At 40.8% G+C, this 22,131-nt stretch overlaps 1 protein-coding gene across 3 annotated transcripts in view; it reads left to right on the top strand.

Annotated features, from left to right (window-relative positions):
* The window catches only part of TBC1D22A (TBC1 domain family member 22A), a 443,842-nt gene that overhangs the window by 340,772 nt on the left and 80,939 nt on the right, over positions 1–22,131 (top strand). For all 3 annotated transcript variants that reach the window (XM_073328376.2, XM_073328375.2, XM_073328374.2), the window contains one exon: positions 4,727–4,822. In XM_073328376.2, the coding sequence (XP_073184477.1) occupies positions 4,727–4,822 (96 nt within the window). The remainder of the gene's footprint in view (positions 1–4,726; positions 4,823–22,131) is intronic.

Raw genomic sequence — 22,131 nt, 5'->3', positions numbered from 1 at the left:
GGGGAGGATTGGTCCCCAGCTGGAGCAAGGCAGGAGCCAGGGGCAATATGAACACCGTGGGGCATGGGGGAAGGATTAGTCCCTGTTGATGGGAGCAATGTAGGGGCTGGGGGCAAAAGCGAAGCGTGGCGGGAGCTAGCATTGGTCTCTGGAGCAAGGGAGGGGCCGGGGTAAACTGCAAACGCAGCAGGGCTGGGGAGGGGGTAAACAGGATCCTCCCCCGGCCCCTTCCCACATAGAGCAGGTACCTACCTTCTCCCTGGTTCTAGCCCATTCTTTTTGTCTCTCTCTGCACTGAGCTGAGGGTGGGGGTGCACTGAGCACAGAGCTGGGGGTGCAGGGTCTGGGACGGAGTTACGGTGCAGGAGCAGGCTGGGGGTTGGGGTGCAGGGTCTGGCCAGGAGCTAGAGTGAGGGAGGGGGCTCAGGGTTGGGGCAGGAGGTTGAGGTGTGGAGCACTTACCTGGGGCATCTCCCATTTGGTGTGAGGGGTGCAGGTGGGAATGTGAGGGGGGGTGCAGGAGATCCTGTTTGGTGGTCAGGGTGGGAGTGGGTATGTGGGGGGGTGCAGGAGTCAGGGTTGGGGGCGTGAGGGGGTGCAGGAGTCAGGGCATGGGGTGGGGGGTATGGGTATGTGTGGGGGGTGCAGGAGTCAGGGCAGAGGGCTGGGGGTGTGTGAGGGGGTGCAGGAGTCAGGGCATGGGGTGGGGGGTATGGGTATGTGTGGGGGGTGCAGGAGTCAGGGCAGAGGGCTGTGGGTGTGTGAGGGGGTGCAGGAGTCAGGGCATGGGGTGGGGGGTATGGGTATGTGTGGGGGGTGCAGGAGTCAGGGCAGAGGGCTGGGGGTGTGTGAGGGGGTGTAGGAGTCAGGGCTTGGGGCTGGGAGCACCCCCAGAACCCCAGCCCAGAGCCCCAACCCCCTGCCCTGAGAGTCTTGCAGCAGGGGGCTGGAGGGACATGCCCTGATTCCACCCCCTTCTCCAAGGCCCCCCTCGTGTGGGCGATCAGCTGTTTGGTGGCAGGGAGAGGGGGAGGGCCAGGAACGCGGCACACTGTGGGAAGAGGCAGGGGATGGGGGAGCTTGGCTGCTGATGGAGTCTGTCCTGCAGCAGGAGCCGGCAGGACCAAGCTTCTGCCCGCTGCCTTGGCAGGAGAGAGCGGTGGGCAGGGGACAGAGAAGAGCTGGCTGGGACGGGACCACTTTCGAGCCTGGGACCGGCACCATGGTAAATCCGGTACTCCCTCTGCCCTCTCTGATGGTGTTCAAGACTGTTGTTTTTAATCCAAGCAAATTCCAACACAAGGAATTGCATTTTCTTCTTCGAGTAGTGTCCCTATAGGTGCTCCACTACAGGTGTGCTTGCGTCCCTGCACTGCTGATTAGAGATCTTCAGTAGCAGTGTCTGTTGGGCCCGCACATGCACTCTCTCTCCTCATGCCTTGCCATAAGGCTAGCCAACCTTCTCAACCACCCCGGCTAGAGACAAAGCTATTCAAAGTCTGTTACAACCTTACTTTCATTTTACGTGTCTATAGCTAGTCAATCTCCAAGTACTGAGTTGTAGTTGTAGAGTTTTTTCCCCTTCTTTCTTATTTTCTTCCTTAAAAAAAGACTTTATTTTCCTCCGTGTTATTTTCTTGTTGGGGACCCTTCCCACAACAAAGTATGCCTGGTTCACCGGGCTTCAAGAAGTGTGTCTCCTGCAAAGAGGCTATCCCAGTTGCAGACAATCACTCCTCCCAGTGTGTACGCTTACTCGGGGAAGGCCACATTCCACAGAAGTGTGGTCTCTGCCAGCAACTCAGGCCCAGGTCTTGCATGGACAGGGAGTTGAGACAGAAGATAATATTTCTGGGGGAGTCCTTCCAACCCTCCCCAGACCCACACCAAAAGTCACCTAGCAGATGTTATTCTTCCCTACAATGGTCAACATCCAAAGGCTATGGGTCAAAGAACCAGCCACTGACCCCTCTCGTAAGTCATCAAAAAGGAGAGCAAGAAGTCCTCATGCTAGTGAGCCCCACACTATTCCTAAACAATCTCCGGCATGCTTGATATTCTCAGTACTGCCAGCACCAAGACATTTTCAGCCCAGTACCCATGGCTCATGAAGATCTACAGTGGCAGGTGCTGTCGATGTAACTACGGACCCAATGGGCACACACCCGAAGTCAACGGCACCGATGGACAAGGACAGGAGTCACCACTGCACTAGTCCACATTCAGGCTTCACGTGCAATGCCTCCAGATGTATGTTTCTCCACAGAAAATATATAGCCTGTTTAAAACAAGAAGAAAAGTCTAACTCAATGAATTATATAACAAATGCCCCAACCTCAAGTATGTGTGTTGCACACAAAATTGTAGGAAAGCAATGAGAAATAGTTCTGCAATGACCAGCTAAGATGATTAAGAAAACATCCAGACTTCTGTTAGATTTTTATGAAGGACAATTACTATATTTTATATTTACTTATATTATTTGGTTAAATATCTTAACTAAATTGTACTCCCTCTATTTATCAGAGCTATAGTTTTCTAACTTCAAAAAACTAATTAATTTTTTTCCAAAATTTTGATCTAATGAGACTTCTCTATAGTGTGTGTTCTCTGTAAACCAATGCTAACACCAAAAATAAGTTGGATCATAGTTTTCTTATTTCAATTTTACTAGTTCAGCAGTAATTGGAAATCAGTCTCAAATAAAATTCTACCCAGTTACATTTTTAAATAGGCCACAGATCTTGCTTTAGGGAAATACTTTTCTTTAATACTGTACATGGAGATCATGCCTTTGGACTAACTCTTTAGTATGTTTGTGAAATCTAAACTACGGCCAAGAGCCATAGAAAATGACATTTGTTGGGGATTCAAATAAATGACTCCAAAATGCATTAGGAAAACGAGCAGATTTGGTTACAAAATTGGGGCCTGCAACTGATTGTGTGCCAGAATTAAACTGTAGTGTTCATGTTATTAAATGCAGAGAGGGTACAATTTTTGTTGGATTTAATGTGATACGTTAGCAGCTGGTCAACACCCACCAAACTTTACATTTTATTTTTTCAAAAAAGGTAACAAATGGACACAGCACTGTATTACTACAGTGAAAAGGCTTGAGAAAGAAATTGTGACTGGGTTCGGTCACAGAGACCCCCTTGGGACGGTCACCTGATGTGCTGGAATTACCTTTGAGCCCATTTCCCCTGCCAGCTCGGGACTCCAGAACCCTGCCTTGTTGAGCCAGACATGCCAGCATGCTGCAAACACAGACCCAGGTCTGGTCCATGCCCCAAAGCTGCAGACTTTAACAAAAAACTGCTCAGCAGATCACCTATCTCCATCACCCAGTTCCCAATGGGATCCAAACCCCAAATAAATCCGTTTTACTCTCTATAAACCTTATACAAGGTAAACTCATGGTTGTCTGCCCTCTATAACACTGATATGCACAGCTGTTTGCTCCCCCAGGTATTAATCACTTACTCTGGGTTAGTTAATAAACAAACGTGATTTTGTTAAGTATAAAAAGTAGGATTTAAGTGGTTTCATGTAATAACAGAAGGAACAAAGTAAGTTACCAAGCAAAATAAAACAAAACACGCAAGTCTAAGCCTAGTACGTTAAGAAACTGAATACAGGTAAATCTCACCCTCAGAGATGTTTCAATAAGCTTCTTTCACAGACTAGACTCCTTCCTAGCCTCGTCCCAATCCTTTCCCCTGGTACAGCACTTGTTAGTTCCAGCTCAGGTGGTAACTAGGGGATTTCTCATGACTGACCGCCCTCTTTGTTCTGTTCCACCCCCTTTTATAGCTTTGGCACAAGGTGGGAAACTTTTGTCTCTCTGGTTCCCCCACCTCTAAATGGAAAAGCAACTGGTTTAAGATGGATTTCTGTATCATGTGATATGGACCTCATTCTTCCAGGGCTGGCCCGCAGGTACCCAGGGAGGTTTGCAAGTAAACAGAGCCATTTACCACCAAATGTCTTAGTTAATGGCAGCCATCAAGGTTCTAAACCACCATTAATGGCCCACACTTTGCATAATTACAATAGGACTTCAGAGTTATGCTTCATATTTCTAGCTTCAGATACAAGAATGATTCCTACATACAAATAGGATGAACACACTCAGTGAGATTATAGGGTTTGTAATGATACCTTACAAGAGACCTTTTGTATAAAGCATATTCCAGTTACATCATATTTACACTCATAAGCATATTTCCATAAAACATATGTAGTGCAACGTCACAGAAATGAATATTAGATTGAACTTCCACACTCAAAGTAGTGGACATGGGGCATATGGTTGTAACACTGGGTTTGGGGGAGTGTGCTTGAGCTTACAGTAATTCATAGAACATAGTTACTAAAGGGAAAAGCCTGGAATGGGCTGGAAAGAAAGTAGTTTAACTTTGAGAAATATGCACCCAGGCCTGGTTCTCAGTATAGGATATAGTCTATGGATGCTTATAACAGAGATGAAGTCATAATACATTTGGGATGTGAAAAATAGAGTTTTAAGTCCCTTAAATCTAATAAGATTCTAGACCTAATGAAGATTAAGAAAGCACATAGTCTGTGTTCTTTGTTTCTCTTAAACATTTGATATCGTCAACACCAAGTCAATATTGAATGTCTTATATATAATTGGGGTAAAATGACATAAGTAAAGTAATGACTCAGTAAATTTAATTTCTGTTTGTTTTTTGTTTTTTAGTCTGAACCTGAGGGTTTTTCTCATTTTCACTTGTACGTCTGTGCTGCCTTCCTTGTCAGGTGGAGGAAAGAGATACTGGAAGAAAGAGACTTTCAAGTAAGTAAATATGTTTTTATTCAACCCTGCAGATATCTACGGATATATTTTTCCCAGCAGGACATTATTTACAGGATTACTTGTGTATGAATTTGACAGAGCAACAACAGTTGTACTAAAATTGACCATGTTTGACTCTCTTTGTAAGTGTCAGCTCTTGTACCTGAAGTGATTGTCTGTAAACAGCAGCAGATAGTGGGGTGTGGTATGTGGGAGGAAGTACACTCTCAAGAAAGTTTTACTTAAACTGAGACAGTCACTGAGGCAAAGATTTCAGGAAACATTATAATAGGGAAACTTTGGGAATTTCACAGTGAGATTTTCTAAAAATGTAAGTGGCTGAGGGTAAATTGAGCTATACATTTTATCTTAAAATGTGATGGTGGTGATTCCTATTTATTATCATTAATATTTGTATAGCATCAATGATGTGCATGGCACTTCTACATAAATTAGAAAGACATAGGCCCAAATAAGCAAACATGCATGGAATGGCCTATTTTTCAAAAATGCCAGGCAGACACAATTCCACATCTTTGAAAACCAGACTGTTTACTCCAGTGCCTAACTATGAATATAGGGACTTATTTTGGGTGCCCACATTTGAAAACTTTAGCCAGTTTTTGGCCAAAAGAGCTTACAGTCTAAATGTGCCTAAAAAAGACAGGGGAAATGACATTAGATATGGAGCAGAGAAGAGGGAGCACACAGAATGAAGTTATAGAACTGCTTTGTTAGTACAATTCATGTTACATTAGTTTCTTCTTTTTAGAGATTATTCAAATTGTTAGCAGAAGAGAATGGGTTATATTGCTGGAATGATTCTGAAATAAGATGGATAGACAGGGATTGGGTTCCAAGATGCAGATATTAGTGAGGACATTGTAGTTGTTTGCAATGGGATTTACACCAGTGTAGAGGAGGGAAGAATTTGGCTGCTTTTTTAAGGTCGCCTATATTTGTAGAACTTAGATTGTTTGTTTATTTCACACAAAAATAGTAGTTTGATTTTATGATGTTATTACTTTTCTCTAAATACTACATATGCAATAGCTAAGAAGATGTAAACTGCTGAAATATACTGCCCCCTTGCAAGCCATGCATGGGAGCCCTGCCCAGATTAATTAATTGATTTAACAAAACAAAATTAATTGATTTATTGAGGCAGTTTTAATTAACGTTGGGCGGCCCTCCTAACCACAATTAAAACACTCAATGCTGCCTCCCCACCGGTGAATCAACTCTGAGTAGCTCCCCATGAATAACTTAATTCATATTGCCTCCTAACATGCTACCAGGCTACTTCAATTTACGCCATTTCCCAAACGATATCTTAATGCTGGACACCTCTCCCTCCCAATTATATGTTAGCACTGAGCACCATCCCCTCCATTAAATCCATTTATGCTGTTTTCTGCTCCCAGAGCCTATAGCATCTTCCTCATCGCCTACACACACTCGGTAGATAAGACACATATGTAAATAGAAAATATGGGGTGAAATATTATAGTCTTTTTTTCTTCTGCATGTATACATGGAGGGTAAGTAATACAAAGGAGAGTAACTTTAATACCATAATATAAGCGTTAAATTTCAAAGCTTTGCTTGGAAAATTATTTACTTGTGACTGTTGCAGTTCATTGTTTTTTATGATCAATTTGATATCTCCTTACAAGATATTAGGATGATTTGAAAAATAAATGAAAGATGAAATACTAAGTTGGGATATTATTAGATTGGTTCCAGATCCTCAAAATGCTTAGTTAATTCAAGAGCTCAGAGGACATACTCAGCAGGAATATATCTGGCTCAAGATTGCCTTTTGCCTTTCGGTCAGCCTTCTTCGCTCTTGGAATAAACAAATTAAATATATTCATTTCAGCTACCAGGACTTTACTGTTCAAAGATCCAAGCTTTGATGCAACGTCTGAGTATTTTATAAGAGACAGCTGTACTGCTGCATTATTAATGTACAAATGAACAGATTCTGCCTGTTTGTGTGAGCACATTGCCTGCTACTGTTTTCTCCCACTCTTTCAGTCACCTTTGTGCCCCGCAAATGTTGGGAGTGAAATACATTAGACTCATTTCTTGTAGACACCATGGTAGAAATGATGCACCAGGTCTGATAAGTTAGTGTATGGAAGAAACTGTAAATATTCTAAAAGAAAAGGAGTACTTGTGGCACCTTAGAGACTAACAAATTTATTTGAGCATAAGCTTTCGTGAGCTACAGCTCACTTCATCGGATGCATTCAGTGGAAAATACAGTGGGGAGATTTATATACATAGAGAACATGAAACAATGGGTGTTACCATACACATTGTAAAGAGAGTGATCACTTAAGGCGAGCTATTACCAGCAGGAGAGTGGGGGCGGAAAAACTGTTTGTAGTGATAATCAAGGTGGGCCATTTCCAGCAGTTGACAAGAACATCTGAGGAACAGTGAGGGGTGGGAGGGAATAAACAAGGGGAAATAGTTTTACTTTGTGTAATGACCCATCCGCTCCCAGTCTCTATTCAAGCCTAAGTTAATTATATCCAGTTTGCAAATTAATTCCAATTCAGCAGTCTCTTGTTGGAGTCTGTTTTTGAAGTCTTTTTGTTGAAGAATTGCAATTGTCCTCACCATAACTATTTCACATTTGGGGACAATGTATACCTTCAAATAAGCAGCACTGCTATGGGTACCCGCATGGCCCCACAGTATGCCAACATTTTTATGGCTGACTTAGAACAACGCTTCCTCAGCTCTCGTCCCCTAATGCCCCACTCTTGTTGCGCTACATTGATGACATCTTCATTATCTGGACCCATGGAAAAGAAGCCCTTGAGGAATTCCACCATGATTTCAACAATTTCCATCCCACCATCAACCTCAGCCTGGACCAATCCACACAAGAGATCCACTTCCTGGACACTACACTACAGTGCTAATAAGCGACGGTCACATAAACACCACCCTATACCGGAAACTTGCTGACCACTATTCCTACCTACATTCCTCCAGCTTTCATCAAGACAACACCACACGATCCATTGTCTACAGCCAAGCTCTAAGATACAACCTCATTTGCTCCAACCCCTCAGACAGAGACAAACACCTACAAGATCTCTATCAAGCATTCTTACAACTACAATATCCACCTGCTGAAGTGAAGAAACAGATTGACAGAGCCAGAAGAGTACCCAGAAGTCACCTACTACAGGACAGGCCCAACAAAGAAAATAATAGAATGCCTCTAGCCATCACCTTCTGCCCCCAACTAAAATCTCTCCAACGCATCATCAAGGATCTACAATCTATCCTGAAGGATGACCCATCACTCTCACAGATCTTGGGAGACAGGCCAGTCCTTGCTTACAGACAGCCCCCCAACCTGAAGTAAATACTCACCAGCAACCACACACTACACAACAGAACCACTAACCCAGGAACCTATCCTTGCAACAAAGCCCGTTGCCAACAGTGTCCACATAGCTATTCACGGGACACCATCATCGGGCCTAATCACATCAGCCACACTATCAGAGGCTCGTTCACCTGCACATCTACCAATGTGATATATGCCATCATGTGCCAGTAATGCCCCCCTGCCATGTACATTGGTCAAACTGGACAGTCTCTACGTAAAAGAATAAATGGACACAAATCAGACGTCAAGAATTATAACGCTCAAAAACCAGTTGGAGAACACTTCAGTCTCTTTGGTCACTCAATTACAGACCTAAAAGTTGCAATTCTTCAACAAAAAAACTTCAAAAACAGACTCCAACGAGAGACTGCTGAATTGGAATTAATTTTCAAACTGGATACAATTTACTTAGGCTTGAATAGAGACTGGGAGTGGATGGGTCATTACATAAAGTAAAACTATTTCCACTTGTTTATTCCTCCTCACCCACCCACCACTGTTCCTCAGACTTCTTGTCAACTGCTGAAAATGGCCCACCTTGATTATCACTACAAATGGTCGTTCCCCCCCCGCTCTCCTGCTGGTAATAGCTCACCTTAAGTGATCACTCTCATTACGGTGTGTTTGGTAACACCCATTGTTTCATGTTCTCTATGTATATAAATCTCCCCACTGTATTTTCCACTGAATGCATCCGATGAAGTGAGCTGTAGCTCACGAAAGCTTATGCTCAAATAAATTTGTTAGTCTCTAAGGTGCCACAAGTCCTCCTGTTTGCGAATACAGACTAACACAGCTGCTGCTCTGAAACCTGTAAATACTTTGTCACTGATCCCTTTGACAGTAGACACTATGCATTAGATGATCTTCCTAAGCAGGTGCACGGACCACTGCCCTTTGTTCATTCATATCACTCCTTAAGAGCCCCACTTCTACAAGAAATGAGTCTGTCATAAATATAAAGGGAAGGGTAAACACCTTTAAATCCCTCCTGGCCAGAGGAAAAACCCTTTCACCTGTAAAGGGTTAAGAAGCTAAGATAACCTTGCTGGCACCTGACCAAAATGACCAATGAAGAGACCAGATACTTTCAAAGCTGGAGTGGGGGGAAACAAAGGGTCCTCTCTGTCTGTGTGATGCTTTTGCCGGGACCAGAGCAGGAATGCAGGTTAGAACTCCTGTAAAGAGTTAGTAAGCAATCTAGTTAGATATGCATTAGATTCTGTTTTGTTTAAATGGCTGATAAAATAAGTTGTGCTGAATGGAATGTATATTCCTGTTTTTGTGTCTTTTTGTAACTTAAGGTTTTGCCTAGAGGGATTCTCTATGTTTTGAATCTGACTATTCTGTAAGGTATTTCCCTTCCTGATTTTACAGAGGTTTTTCTTTTACTTTTTCTTCAATTAAAATTCTTCTTTTAAGAACCTGATTGGTTTTTCCTTGTTCTTAAGAGCCAAGGGTTTAGGTTTGTGTTCACCTGTGTAAATTGGTGAGGATTTTTATCAAGCCTTTCCCAGGAAAGGGGGCGTAGTGCTTGGGGGGATATTTTGGGCGGAAAGACTTTTCCAAGTGGGCTCTTTCCCTGTTCCTTGTGTAAAACTTTGGTGGTGACAGCTTTTAACCTAAGCTGGTAAGAATAAGCTTAGGGGGTCTTTCATGCAGGTCCCCACATCTGTACCCTATAGTTCAGAGTGGGGAAGGAAGCTTGACAGAGTCAGAGATATTTTTATTGCATTTATTTTAAGAGTTGTTTTTTGCTCTACCATGCTATGCTCTAGCCTTTGCCGAGTCAGAATGTAATCTCATTGATGATTCTATTTCCTCTTCTTCCCTTTTATTTTATTACCCTCTTTGTTGAATTACCTGTACTTTCCCATTCAATATATTCAAAAGATTTCCCCCACAAATACTTTTACAGATCTAATTCTGCTACCTAAAATGGCACTCACTAAGAACTTGTCATGAATTCAGTCCTGTGGGCTGAGTTTTTGTGCAGTTTAAAATACAATAATATCTCTCAAAGGATTTAGGTTTTCAAAGCTCTATCTAAACAGTACTTACAACAGTTTGTGAAGGGATATATTATACATGAGGAACTTGAAGCACAGAGGTAAAATGATTTTGCCCAAGGTCCCATGGGAATGTCAGAGCCAAGATTAGAACTCAGGAATTCATGGCTCTCAGACCTAAACTCAGTCCAATAGACTACACTGCCTCATAAAATAACGCATTGTTTGGTGAGCCATACAGGATATCACTTAAAAGTAGGCTAGAGTATAGTTATTTGTTCTTCTTATGATTATGTATCCACCTTATTTTAGACATCTCTCTTAGTTTTATCACCATTATATTGTCAATGCCAGGAGGCTTTGACCTTAAAGAATAAGCTGTGATTTATGCTATACTGAGTATTTTTCCAATTGCAGTTTGCTATTTTTCTGATATATTACCACAATTATCATGAAACTAAAACTGTGTGTTTTATCTGCCGCGGTAACAGAATCATAGTTCAGGTTGTTACAATATTCAGTGGTAACAGATACTTAAAATCTTTATTTTGTAAAATATTTCACTGAGATGGGAAAATCCGAAGTATAGAATATAAACTTAGAGTACTAGTTGAATTTTTCATGGTGGCTTGATCAAAAATGAATTGATAGAGATAATAGGAGAATTTAATTGTAATTTCTATTTACATTTCCATTCAATTCACTACCCTTATTATTGACTAAAGCCATGAACGTCAACCTCAAAAGATGTTTAGGGAAGAGCTGCTGAACACGCCTTCCATTTTTTAAAAAAAGTTAGTACAGAGTTTATGCAAGGTCATTTCCAGCCCAGACCCCAGGTCTCTAACAGGATAAATCCCAATCTAGTTCACTGTACAATAATTCCTTTCAGAGTTTATCCTATCTCTAAACATTATAAATCACACTCTTCTCCGAAAGCTGGGGATAGAATGTAGGATTTCTGGTCAGTGATATTCTGCTGTAGACTAGTAAATACCTGCAAAGCCCACAGAGAAAGTATGTGTCAAGTTCTCCCCCATTGGCTAGTCTACAACAGAGCTAGTAATTACTCTCACAGCTACAGTAGGGGTATAAACTAGGGGTCTGAAGGTCTAGGGTTCAAGCCCTGCTGCTGATCTATGCAGGGAATGATGGTGTGGTTGTAGGAGAGCTATGAAGTGAAAAGACAACTTTTAATTAGTTTTTCAGTAAAAAAAAAAAAAAAAAAAAAAAAAACCTGCAAGTTATGGGCTGAATCATCAATACACATTGTAGTGAGATAGAGTGGCTTCCCTCCGGACTGGAGAGCAAGGGACCACTATGCTCCTGTTGGTTGGCGGAGCCAAACCCACCCCGCCCCTCTCACCAGAAGGAATGGGGCGGGACAGGAAGTATAAAGGGAGGGCCCTGCAGCTCAGTTGAGTGGGAGCCAGCAAAGGAGATGGCCGCCTCCTTCCCCTGCTGCAGTGCCCAGGAGCTGAATCCATGCTTTGCCACACCCTGCCCCCAGAGGAGACGGACCCAGATGAGGTGTTAGTGGGACTACCATAGGCTGTCTACCCGGAGGAGCCCGAGAACTGGTGGATACCTGAGGTACCAAACCCTGGGGAGGGAGGAAGTAACCCAGGGGCAGCCGACAACTGGCCAGCTACAGGGCTGACTGCTTCTAGGTCGGCGTGTTGTGGCTGGGTTCCTGCCGACCCAGTGGCAGACCTCTCTGACACTGCTAGGGCCCTGGGCTGGGATGCAGTAGAGTAGGGTGGCATGTCCCCCGCCCCTCCAAATCCCAGGGTGGCAGACTCCCCACCTTAGGCCAGGAGGCTTGTGCCCCCCGAACACCCTTGTCAGCACCCTACACTGCGTGCTGGATGATCAACCCCTTTTGGAGCCCCTGAGACTGTGGGGGCGCTCACCTCCCCCGAACCCCGAGAGTATATGGGTTTGCTGGCTGCCTGAGCTCCAAGCTTAGGCTAAAGCCTGCCCCCTGCTCTTCCCGGCCCAAAGGGCCAGGGCTTATTGATGGTGTGTTTGCTGGCTGCGTGAGCCTGAACCTGAACCTTAGGCTAAAGCCTCCTCCCTGTTCTGCCCTCCCGAAAGGGCTAGAGCCTATTGACTGTGTGCTTGCTGGCTACCTATTCCCCAGTTTAGGCTAAAGCCTGCTCCCCGCTCTGCTCTGTCCAAAGGGCGAGGGCTAAAGATTGTGTATATTTGCTTACTGCCTTGACCCGCAGGCATAGGTGATAGCGTGCTACTAGCCCAGCCACCCCACGCCGCAAGGGCAGGGGCCTCGGACTGTTACTTGTTGTCAGCCCCAGCTGAGTGAGCTGAGGGCTAAAGACTACGTCAGTGGGCCCCCACCCACGGGTGGGGACAGGAGCCCAGACTATTATTGTGTGGTTGCTTTTGTTAGACGGACCGTGTCGGCTTGAGCCCGAAGACCACCGCCCCTACAACAAGGCAGAGTGGCCTCCCTCCCCATTGGAGAGCGAGGGACCACTACACACATGTTCAGTCATTTGTCATGCATTTTGCCTGTGTAACCACTGGTAGCGTGTATGCTGTGGCCCTCTCTGTATCTGGTCCACTGAAAATGTGTATCTGTGACAGTTGTCAGCTTGAAGCTGGCCCCTTAACACATGCTGTAAAGACTGATTCAACTCCGGAGGTCATTTTTTCAGTCCCCACTGTTGGCCAAGATCGTGGCCTTCATGCTTATGGATTCCCACATTGGCACTGAACCTCAGCAGTGACAAGGCAGAAGAACTTCCCAAATGCCTGGATTGTGTGATAGTCAGGTGTACTGATCTGTTGATATAAAACCAAGAGCGGTCACCATAAGGTTTTTTGTGTTAGAGAGCAAGTTTGAGGAAGCTGGGGTACATATTTCTTTTTTGGATCTGTTGGTGATGGAAGTGAAAGCCTTGTGAAGTTTTAGAATGCGTTATCAGTAGTGATATAGGCAATATGAAAGTGAAAAATAATGTACAAGTCTTGCTTCTTCTTTCTATTCCTTTAACTTCTGGGAGAATGAAATGTGTACTGCTGCAACCTTAATTGGCACTAAATGTAGTTTTTGTTTGCTACTTAGCTTGTCTGAGCGAGAATAATAGACTTACACTGATCCTTTGGCGTGTTTTGTATCTAATAACGCACTTACAAAGAGACTGATTTTCTCTGCTGTGGTGCCGATGAGGTGGGAATATTGCAATTAAAGGAGACTGGCTGGGATTGCTGATTTGAAATGTTAGCACCTAAATAATAATTGGTACCTTGTCTTGTTTCTTAACTAAAGAGAATAAGAAAAGTGGCCCCTAAGCATAGGGAAAATAGGATAGAGAAAAGTTGATTCCAGTGGAGAAAACTATACAATGGAGAAATGAAAATGTAATAGTTGTTGAAGTAATAATATTGATTTTATTTGTTAGTTGCATAATAAAATTAGTGTTCTGAGACTATGTGAGTTGCTTATGAGCATTTAAATATGTTGTGGAAAACTGAACTAAACATGAGAGGCAATGAAAAAAAGTAGAAATTAAATTAAAAATGCACAGTAATACTGAGCAATGGGGAATTATTTGCAATTATAGCTATTTTGGAGCAATTATTTGAGAGCTATATAGTCAAGCAAAACTTCTCTCTGATAGAATATTGTAGAAAAAAAAACTTTAAAAGACCCAGTGTTCAGTGCCATTGTAATTTTTTCCTGAGGAAATAATTAATAGAAACAAATTATTTCCGTAGAAACAAAAAACGAAAAACAAAAAAACAAAAAAGAAATCTGCTTAGAGAGAGAGAGAGAGATGATAAATGAACAGGAAATGTTCAGTTTATGTTCAAATATTTTAAAAGTTAGAAAAATTAGGAAGGAAACAGAAGTGAGTGTAATCAATCTTAGTCACTTGAGAATTGCCAAATGTACAACTATGGACTGAATTCTGCAAATGCTTACGCATGTGCTTAATTTTACTTGCTGCGATTAGTCCCATTAACTTAACTTCACGCACAGCGAGTAGTTTCATTTAAGTATATAAATCTCTGCAGAATCAAGGCCCATTTTCAGAAGATGTGTATCACCCATGCTACTAAATGTACCAGGTGCATGTTGATGTGCTGTGGTTTTCGGTGTGGTCAGTGGCATGTGAGAGCACAAGCATTGGTATGTCAGGGTGCAGTTTGGAAATGATAAACATAAGGTGTTTGATATTGAATTTGCAAATGTAAATCTGATTTTAACAAAACAGTTTTTTATTTCCTAAATTTTCAGAAAATCTGTTTAGCATGTGGTCTTTCCGTTTTAGGCTTGCTCTTCTAAGACACACAAAACATATGGGCAATAGTCATTGCATTAATTTAAAATGCACACTTGATACAAACCACTCAAAGGTATTTATTAAGGTCTTTATAAGGTTTGAAATGTTGAGCTTTTTTAGAGACTTGAATCCTTATTCCAATTATTTTTCAGTCTTTACAATAAAGTAAGCATGGCATTTACTTTACATTCTATGGGTAAAGTTGTACATGTGAGTCATCTGCTTTTAAAATGTGTTGTCCTCTAAATTTTCTTTGAAAGGCTATTTGAGAAAAAAGCAACAAAAAATTCACGGTCAGCACGTTAAGGTGAACACTTCTGCAAATCAATTTGGCCTGACAAATTCAAGATTTTACATCTTGCACTCACCTTAAATAAAGTTGTGCAAAGCGAACAAATGCGTTCAATAATAAGACTATATCTGAAAGTTTGAGGCCATATTATTTCTTATTCCTAAAATTAGTAATTTGTACAGATAAAATATCCTGGGCACTTCAGTGATAAACTGGTTAGAGAAAGGACTTACAGATCCTTAACACTGAGAATGATGAAACATTTTTTCCTATTAGTAATATGTCATTCCCACTTCCAGTGAGGAGCTCTATTAAATGCCTCAGCAGATGGAATGATGACTGAAAAGTAAACTGCAGTAATTAGTTATTTTGACATGATATGACAGTCCTTTGCGATTTTTCTTTAATATCAATTTTAATGAGAACAACAAAATCAGTTCACGTGGGGTTTTCCGTGAGCTTCACTTTGACTTGTCCATAGTTATATAACAGATGCTATAATTTAAGCATCTTTTAAAGCTGTATTATATTTAAGGGTACCCTTTCTTAGTGTCTCTGACACATGTTACACTTAAGAAAATCAGTGTCTTACAGATGGATGTGTCTGTGCCATTCATTGTATCATTCTGAAGTAGTTGAGGAACATTAGTCAAGAATCATGGAAAAACATAGCCTAGTGCAAGACTTTTTGTCACCCTGTTCATTGGCTTACATCCAGAAGCATGAGAGCTCAAATCCCTTAGTTTTATTCTGTCCAGTGTAATGGGGAATGAGCCTGGTAAGCTCTGGGACAATCAGAGGGAATAAACTGGAAATCTAATGTGGTTACTGCTCTCAAGAAAATCAAAGGCAGTATCAAACTGCTTATTTTAAGAAACAACATCACAGGTAAAAGGCCTCCTCCTTTTCTTCTCTGATTCGAACAGGTAATTTATCATCTGAGAAGTAACAATGTTGGTGTTTTACCAGAAAGCTCAGTGTTAATCCATTTCAGTTCTGTTTGCCTTTTCCACTTACCTCATTTTCTTTTTGCCTGGAAGCCCATCTTAATGGACCAGTAGGTCTGAAATTACTGGGGTTGGGGGGGAGGGGAGGGTGTAGTAAATTGCATTGTCTGCTTAACCATAACTTCTTGTTTGTTTGGGAATTTCCTAATGTGTTTTTTAAATGCTCAAATGAGTCCAGTCCCCAGGAGTCTCTGGGGATTAGGGTTAGGGTTTAGGGTTTATGCTTAGGGTTAGGGTTTAGGGAACCTTTCAAGGTATGCAGAGATGGGCTCGATTGATTTCTATATATTCCCACCTTCCTGTGTATGACCCCTTGTGCATGTGGCTGTCACTCATCGCAAATGGTCTCCCTACAACTTTATGATCATATCCTGGACATCCAGATCTGGGCCCTGACCACTCTGTAAAACACCTATTACAGACTGACTTATGTGTTTGAAAGCACAGTTACTTTCTAAATTCCACCCCACAAATACAATATGCCTAAACTTAGAGTGGCTTCAGTCCTGTCCAACATAATGAAACCTGTTGAGAGTTGATAGCTCAAGTTTCAGAGATGATTCAAAAAAAATTTAGGAGCATCTTTCAAAAGTGTGACTTCACTACATGTTTTAGTCCCCATATTTCCCCAAAGCTTTGTCTGATTTGCCTCAAACTTTCCAAGAAAATTTTAGACTAGGCCAAGAACTGGCATGGAAAATTTCAGTGGAGCTATTTTTGGTTTTTGCAAAGTAAGGTGAGAATGGTGGTAGGCTGAGTTTTCAAAATTGGGTTTATAAAAGGAAATTCCTTAACTATGAGGAGACTAGCATCTCGTTATATACCACTTGATACAAGTCAACATGCTGCTTTCTTTCCTGCTCTTGATACCGATGGAAGAGTGTAAATGACTTTAACTGATTTACTGCCATTGAACCTATGTTTAGCTTCTTTATATTTTTCTAAGTGAATTAATTTGCATGCAGACACATCATATTTCATTTTCCACCTCTCAGGTTATTAATCCAATGTCATAGTCATCCTGGGGAAAAAGCCCTAAAAACATAAACTTTTTATATGTTAGTGTCAAAAGAGTATTCTGTATTTTCTTAAATCTGTTCTTTACATGGAAGAAGTCGATGGTGCAAGTAGTCTGAAGTGAAAAGATGTTTTGTTTTATTTTAAATAAGTATTGTGCTCTCTTCTTTAAGAAAAAGCTGATAGTTCTTGCAAAATAAAAAAAGAAATAGCATCAGATGACACTCATGAGTAGGGTATTTAATGGAATGTGTCCTTGCTTGTAGCCATAACTATCATTTTGAACTGTCATGGGGCATTCACTCTTTTTTTTTTCATGGGCTAACACCGCTGCTGCAAGTGAGACACAGAAGTTGTTGAGCCTTCGACATTGGGCCTTGGTTCATCCATGGGGATCTAATTGTAGTGTGTATGGTAGGTCAGCATCATCCTCTGGGAAAAATACGGTCTGTGAGCCTTGGATCTAAAAATGTTACCTGCACTCTATACTCCACAAAGCTTTTTCTTTACTTCAGGTGAGTGTCCTGATGGCAGTGGCTGTCAGCATCTCACAGGGTAAGGTGGAGGGGATTAGTCAAACCTTCCCCTGCCCCTGGCCTCTTTGGGGCACTGCTTCTCCCCAAGCAGAGCCAAGATTTTAGGATCACATGGCCCCACCGTTTTCCTTCTGCTAACCCAAGAATATTGAGGGGAAGAGAACCATGACAATCTCAAGACCCTCAGTGCAGAGATATCATCTGTCCCACAATATGAGCTATTTTGAATTGAGAAGCTGTTGAGTATGGAAGTGATTGAAAAGGGGAATAACTGAGTAGAGGCTTCGGTGGCATTAATGTCATCTTCCCAGCCCTGCACTATGGAGATGTCTGAAAATATGTTCCTTAATTGATCTTAATGCCCTCTTCTTGCACCTGATACCTGCATGGAGCCACTCCTGAAGTGCAGCAAAGTGACAATCCAACTCAAGGAATAAGTTTGTGAAAGTTCCCTCCTCATTTGAGGGAATTTGTGAGGATAGTTTTTGTTCCTTTTTTTTTTTTTTTAACTAATAACATAGCTAAAGGGGGTGATTGGGGATAGTTGGTGTGAGGTTGCATAATATTTTAAAGTAGATAACATGTTTAAATAGACAGCAGTTTTAATCTTTAAAACCATAATTAAAAATGTTTAAATGATTCAGAAACATGAAGCTGTGCAGTATTAGCCTATATAACAATGTGAGATTATTACTTATACCCTTATCTTCCCTGACCATTTCCCTCTTATTTTTTGTTACACTCCATTGTCTAGGTTTCTCTATAACTGTAGTCACTTCGGGGCAGAGAATATGTCTGTGCTTAAACAGCACCTAATACAATGGAGTTCAATCCTAATTTACTATGCAGAACTATAAATAATAAAATTTAAAGGAAGAATTAGCTGGGCCTGTTTGTGTGAAAGTTAACATTTATTATTCATTATTTTAAATCTCCACAGTCCTGTACAACTGTGTTGTGCCCAGAAGTGAAAGTGCAGAGAGAGAGGCCATATTTGTGATACTTGCTGCCCTACTGGAAGTAGGAATACCAGGAAACTCCTAATAGAACCTTATTCTCATGTGATTTGTAGCATAGTTTTGCAGATCTAAGATATCAGGATGCACTTTTTTGGGTTCTTATCCAAACCTTTTTTAAAAAACAAAATATCAAATACTTTATTTTTCATTAAACAAATAACATGCAAATTTGGAAATAAAACAAGAATCCATTCTAATCATATCAAACTATTTCCAAACCTTTTGAGTTCTGCTCATCAGTAATCATTAATTGCTTCAGATTGTTCTTGCATGCATAGCATTTTTCCTCCCAGCAGGCAAAAGTGGTGCAATCTGACTAAGACTGGCATCAGTGCAGCTGAACATTGAAGTGGTTTCCTATAAATGTGTCTTGACCTTTATTAATGCCAAGTATTCCCCATTACCATTTTACTGAATTGAAATATGATTAATGTTTTTGAAATGCTTATAATGTACAAGCCTATAGAGGATGGAGATTTACTTGGTCAGTGCCACCTCTGTGACTAGAGTGCAGGGTCAGGCTATTTGTTTATATGCATTTCTCACTAGGTATAAAGAAATGTGTAAAATGAAAAAAGAATTGTTTATCGTTGGGTAACAGCTTTTCTACATTCTACTTGCTCTAAAATTATGAAGAAACAAGTTAAACGGAACATAGCTCTTATACAGATTTTCTGTACTTGATGGTAATGCACTGAAATAAACCTATTAATTTATCAAAAATAAAAAATCTTGACCAGGTGGAAGACAGAAAAATCAAGGGGTAAGCAACTCAAAGACTTTGTCATGAAACTTCTCCTACGTGTTTGCTTCTGTGTGGGATATTTCAAAGCAGAGTTTATAGTGTCACTTGCTAATTGGACCGGTTAGTGAGCAATAAATCCAGCTTGATGCAGATATGTTCTCTGTGTCTTCTTTCGTCCTTGGTCCTTCTGTGACCCAGTCCCGCTCCCTTATTTTCTTCCAAGTATTAAATTATTGCAGTCATTGCCAATCGAATTTCTTCATCCTTTCTTTTTTTCCAGTTATGCCTACTGTATTTGGGAAAGGAAAAACTCAAATTTAGAGTTAGGTTTGAGTGCCTTCCTTCCTTCCTCTACAGATTGTGCCTGTGACTTGTAGCTCTTTCTCAGATACTGCCTCAGCAGCCGTACTTGCAACTTGAGATTTAAATATGGATCAAAATATGCAACAAAAGCTCTTTCCCCCTCTTCATATCAGTTAGAGTTTCTGCCACAGTATAATGAAATTCACAGAATTTAGCAAAATATTATTTTTCTTTCCATTATTTCTGCAAATTAGCAAGCAACTAAATTGTACTAATGTCTTGTTTTGGTGTGTAAATTTTTGCTTGACTTTTAATACTGCCAAATAATCTACAATGCCTACTGATAATCCCTGGCTAAATCAGGAAGTTGTGGCCTCAAGACAAAATTCCAGCTAACCAATAGTAAAATGCGGTAGGACAGACAGACTGTAATGGACAAGAGAAGCCTTTAGTTGGTTGGGCTACTTGGTAACTAGGGAGAAGATACTTTCAAAACACGTTATGGAGTGTAGCCTGATTTTCCATTAAGAATAAAAAAATTAGATTGTTATAGTCAGTGAAATTACAGTTGGGATGAAGAGATGAGTCTAAATCCCTGAATGTTATAGCAATGGAGGAGGATCTTTACTGTGGATTATTTTCAGAAAACTATTGAGGACCCTGGAATCTAAGCACAACCCAACAACTCAAGTATCTCGTTCAGGGTGTGTTTTTCAGGATTCAGACTTAAAATTTTTAAATTTCCCTACACAAATCTACAATCCTCAAAGGTAGGACTGATAAAAAAAAATTGTAATTTTTGTCATATGGGAAATTCCACTATTTTGGTATTTGTTTTTGTCCTGAACCAGGACAAAAAGTTGAAATATCAAAACTTTTCACAGAACCAAATTTTGATTTGGAAATGTAGTAATGTTTCATTTTGACACTTTTGATTGAAAAAACTGATCTGAAACAAAACGTTTTGTTTAGATTTTCCTGACAAAAACTGATTTTTTTTTTATTCCCTAAATTGATGATTTTCTGCAGAAAATTTTGTGGAAAACAAATCAAATATATTTTTGGTGGAAAATTTTTCAACCAGCTCTACTCTAACTTTTTAATTTAGTTCAATTATTTGTAGATGTGAACTTTATATGGCAATACATAAATGTGTGTAGCTCTAACATTATGTGTGTATGTATGCTTAGAGTACTGATAAGACATTCAAAAAGATACATGATAAATTTAAATGTCACCACCACTCCACACGTATTTATGAAGACATATATAGTAGCTTATATAGAATACACACACACACACACGTATGTATATCCACCTATCCTGAGATCACTTCTAGCATTCCAAACTTCTGAGCAACCTCAAACTGTTGACCTATTTCTTTATATAAACTTGTGGGACAAATGTTTCCATTCCCTCCTTCTCCACCCTCTACCTAAAGTATGGAATTTCCTCTCAAAAATACAAAGGTGCAGTTTGGCCAATATTAATTCCTGGACCAGTAACATGTTTAAGATCTGTATCTCTCAACTTGTGATGGGAGAAATTTTGGAAACTGTGAAATCTTAATTTTCTAAAGGGGATAAGGAATTTCATTTCAGCTGTTAAAGGTCAAACATATCAGACCGTATAACTATGACATGGTTATGATTAAATTAATTGAGTCATATTTACAAGTTTCTTTATTTTAGTACAATTGTTTTCTCCCTTGGAGGCCAGTATTTTTAGATAAATATTCTAAGGGAGGCTGATATTATTGCAAAGTGGGTATGGTTAGGACTTGATGTCGATCAAGGAGACAGAGGTTACAAAGTTTGGGTGACGGAAAGCGAGTCGTCGACTAAGTGGTTGGCTCTGGTTCAGCTCGAGAAGTTGATTGCATAGTCTCATCTGCTGCAGGTTATTTTCCTTGAAAAACATGGTGATCAGCAACTGTCGCTGTTGTCTCTTGAGCTGCTCAAACATTTCTTGATACGGTCTCAAATCGTCCATAATACTATTTGTGATTTTGAGGCTTCGTTCCATAGAGGGATTGTATTCAGAAATTAATTCATTCAAGTGTTTTGCTGCTTGGAACACTTCAGCAAATTTATGAAGATTCCAACTTGCTGGCTCTTCCTGTTCATCGTCGTCGTCTTCATCTTCTGTAGAAGATTTTATCAGTTCCTCTAACTCTTCATTAGTCAATGTTTCTCTATGGCTCTGTCATAAATATAAAGGGAAGGGTAAACCCCTTTGAAATCCCTCCTGGCCAGGGGAAAGCTCCTCTCACCTGTAAAGGGTTAAGAAGCTAAAGGTAACCTCGCTGGCACCTGACCAAAATGACCAATGAGGAGACAAGATACTTTCAAAAGCTGGGAGGAGGGAGAGAAACAAAGGGTCTGTGTCTGTCTGTATGCTGGTTTCTGCCAGGGATAGACCAGGAATGGAGCCTTAGAACTTTTAGTAAGTAATCTAGCTAGGTATGTGTTAGATTATGATTTCTTTAAATGGCTGAGAAAAGAATTGTGCTGAATAGAATAACTATTTCTGTCTGTGTATCTTTTTTGTAACTTAAGGTTTTGCCTAGAGGGGTTCTCTATGTTTTTGAATCTAATTACCCTGTAAGATATCTACCATCCTGATTTTACAGGGGGGATTTCTTTATTTCTAT

Source organism: Lepidochelys kempii, chromosome 1, assembly GCF_965140285.1.
Source record: "Lepidochelys kempii isolate rLepKem1 chromosome 1, rLepKem1.hap1, whole genome shotgun sequence".
NCBI lineage: Eukaryota > Metazoa > Chordata > Testudines > Cheloniidae > Lepidochelys > Lepidochelys kempii.
This window is presented reverse-complemented; position numbering and strand designations above follow the sequence as displayed.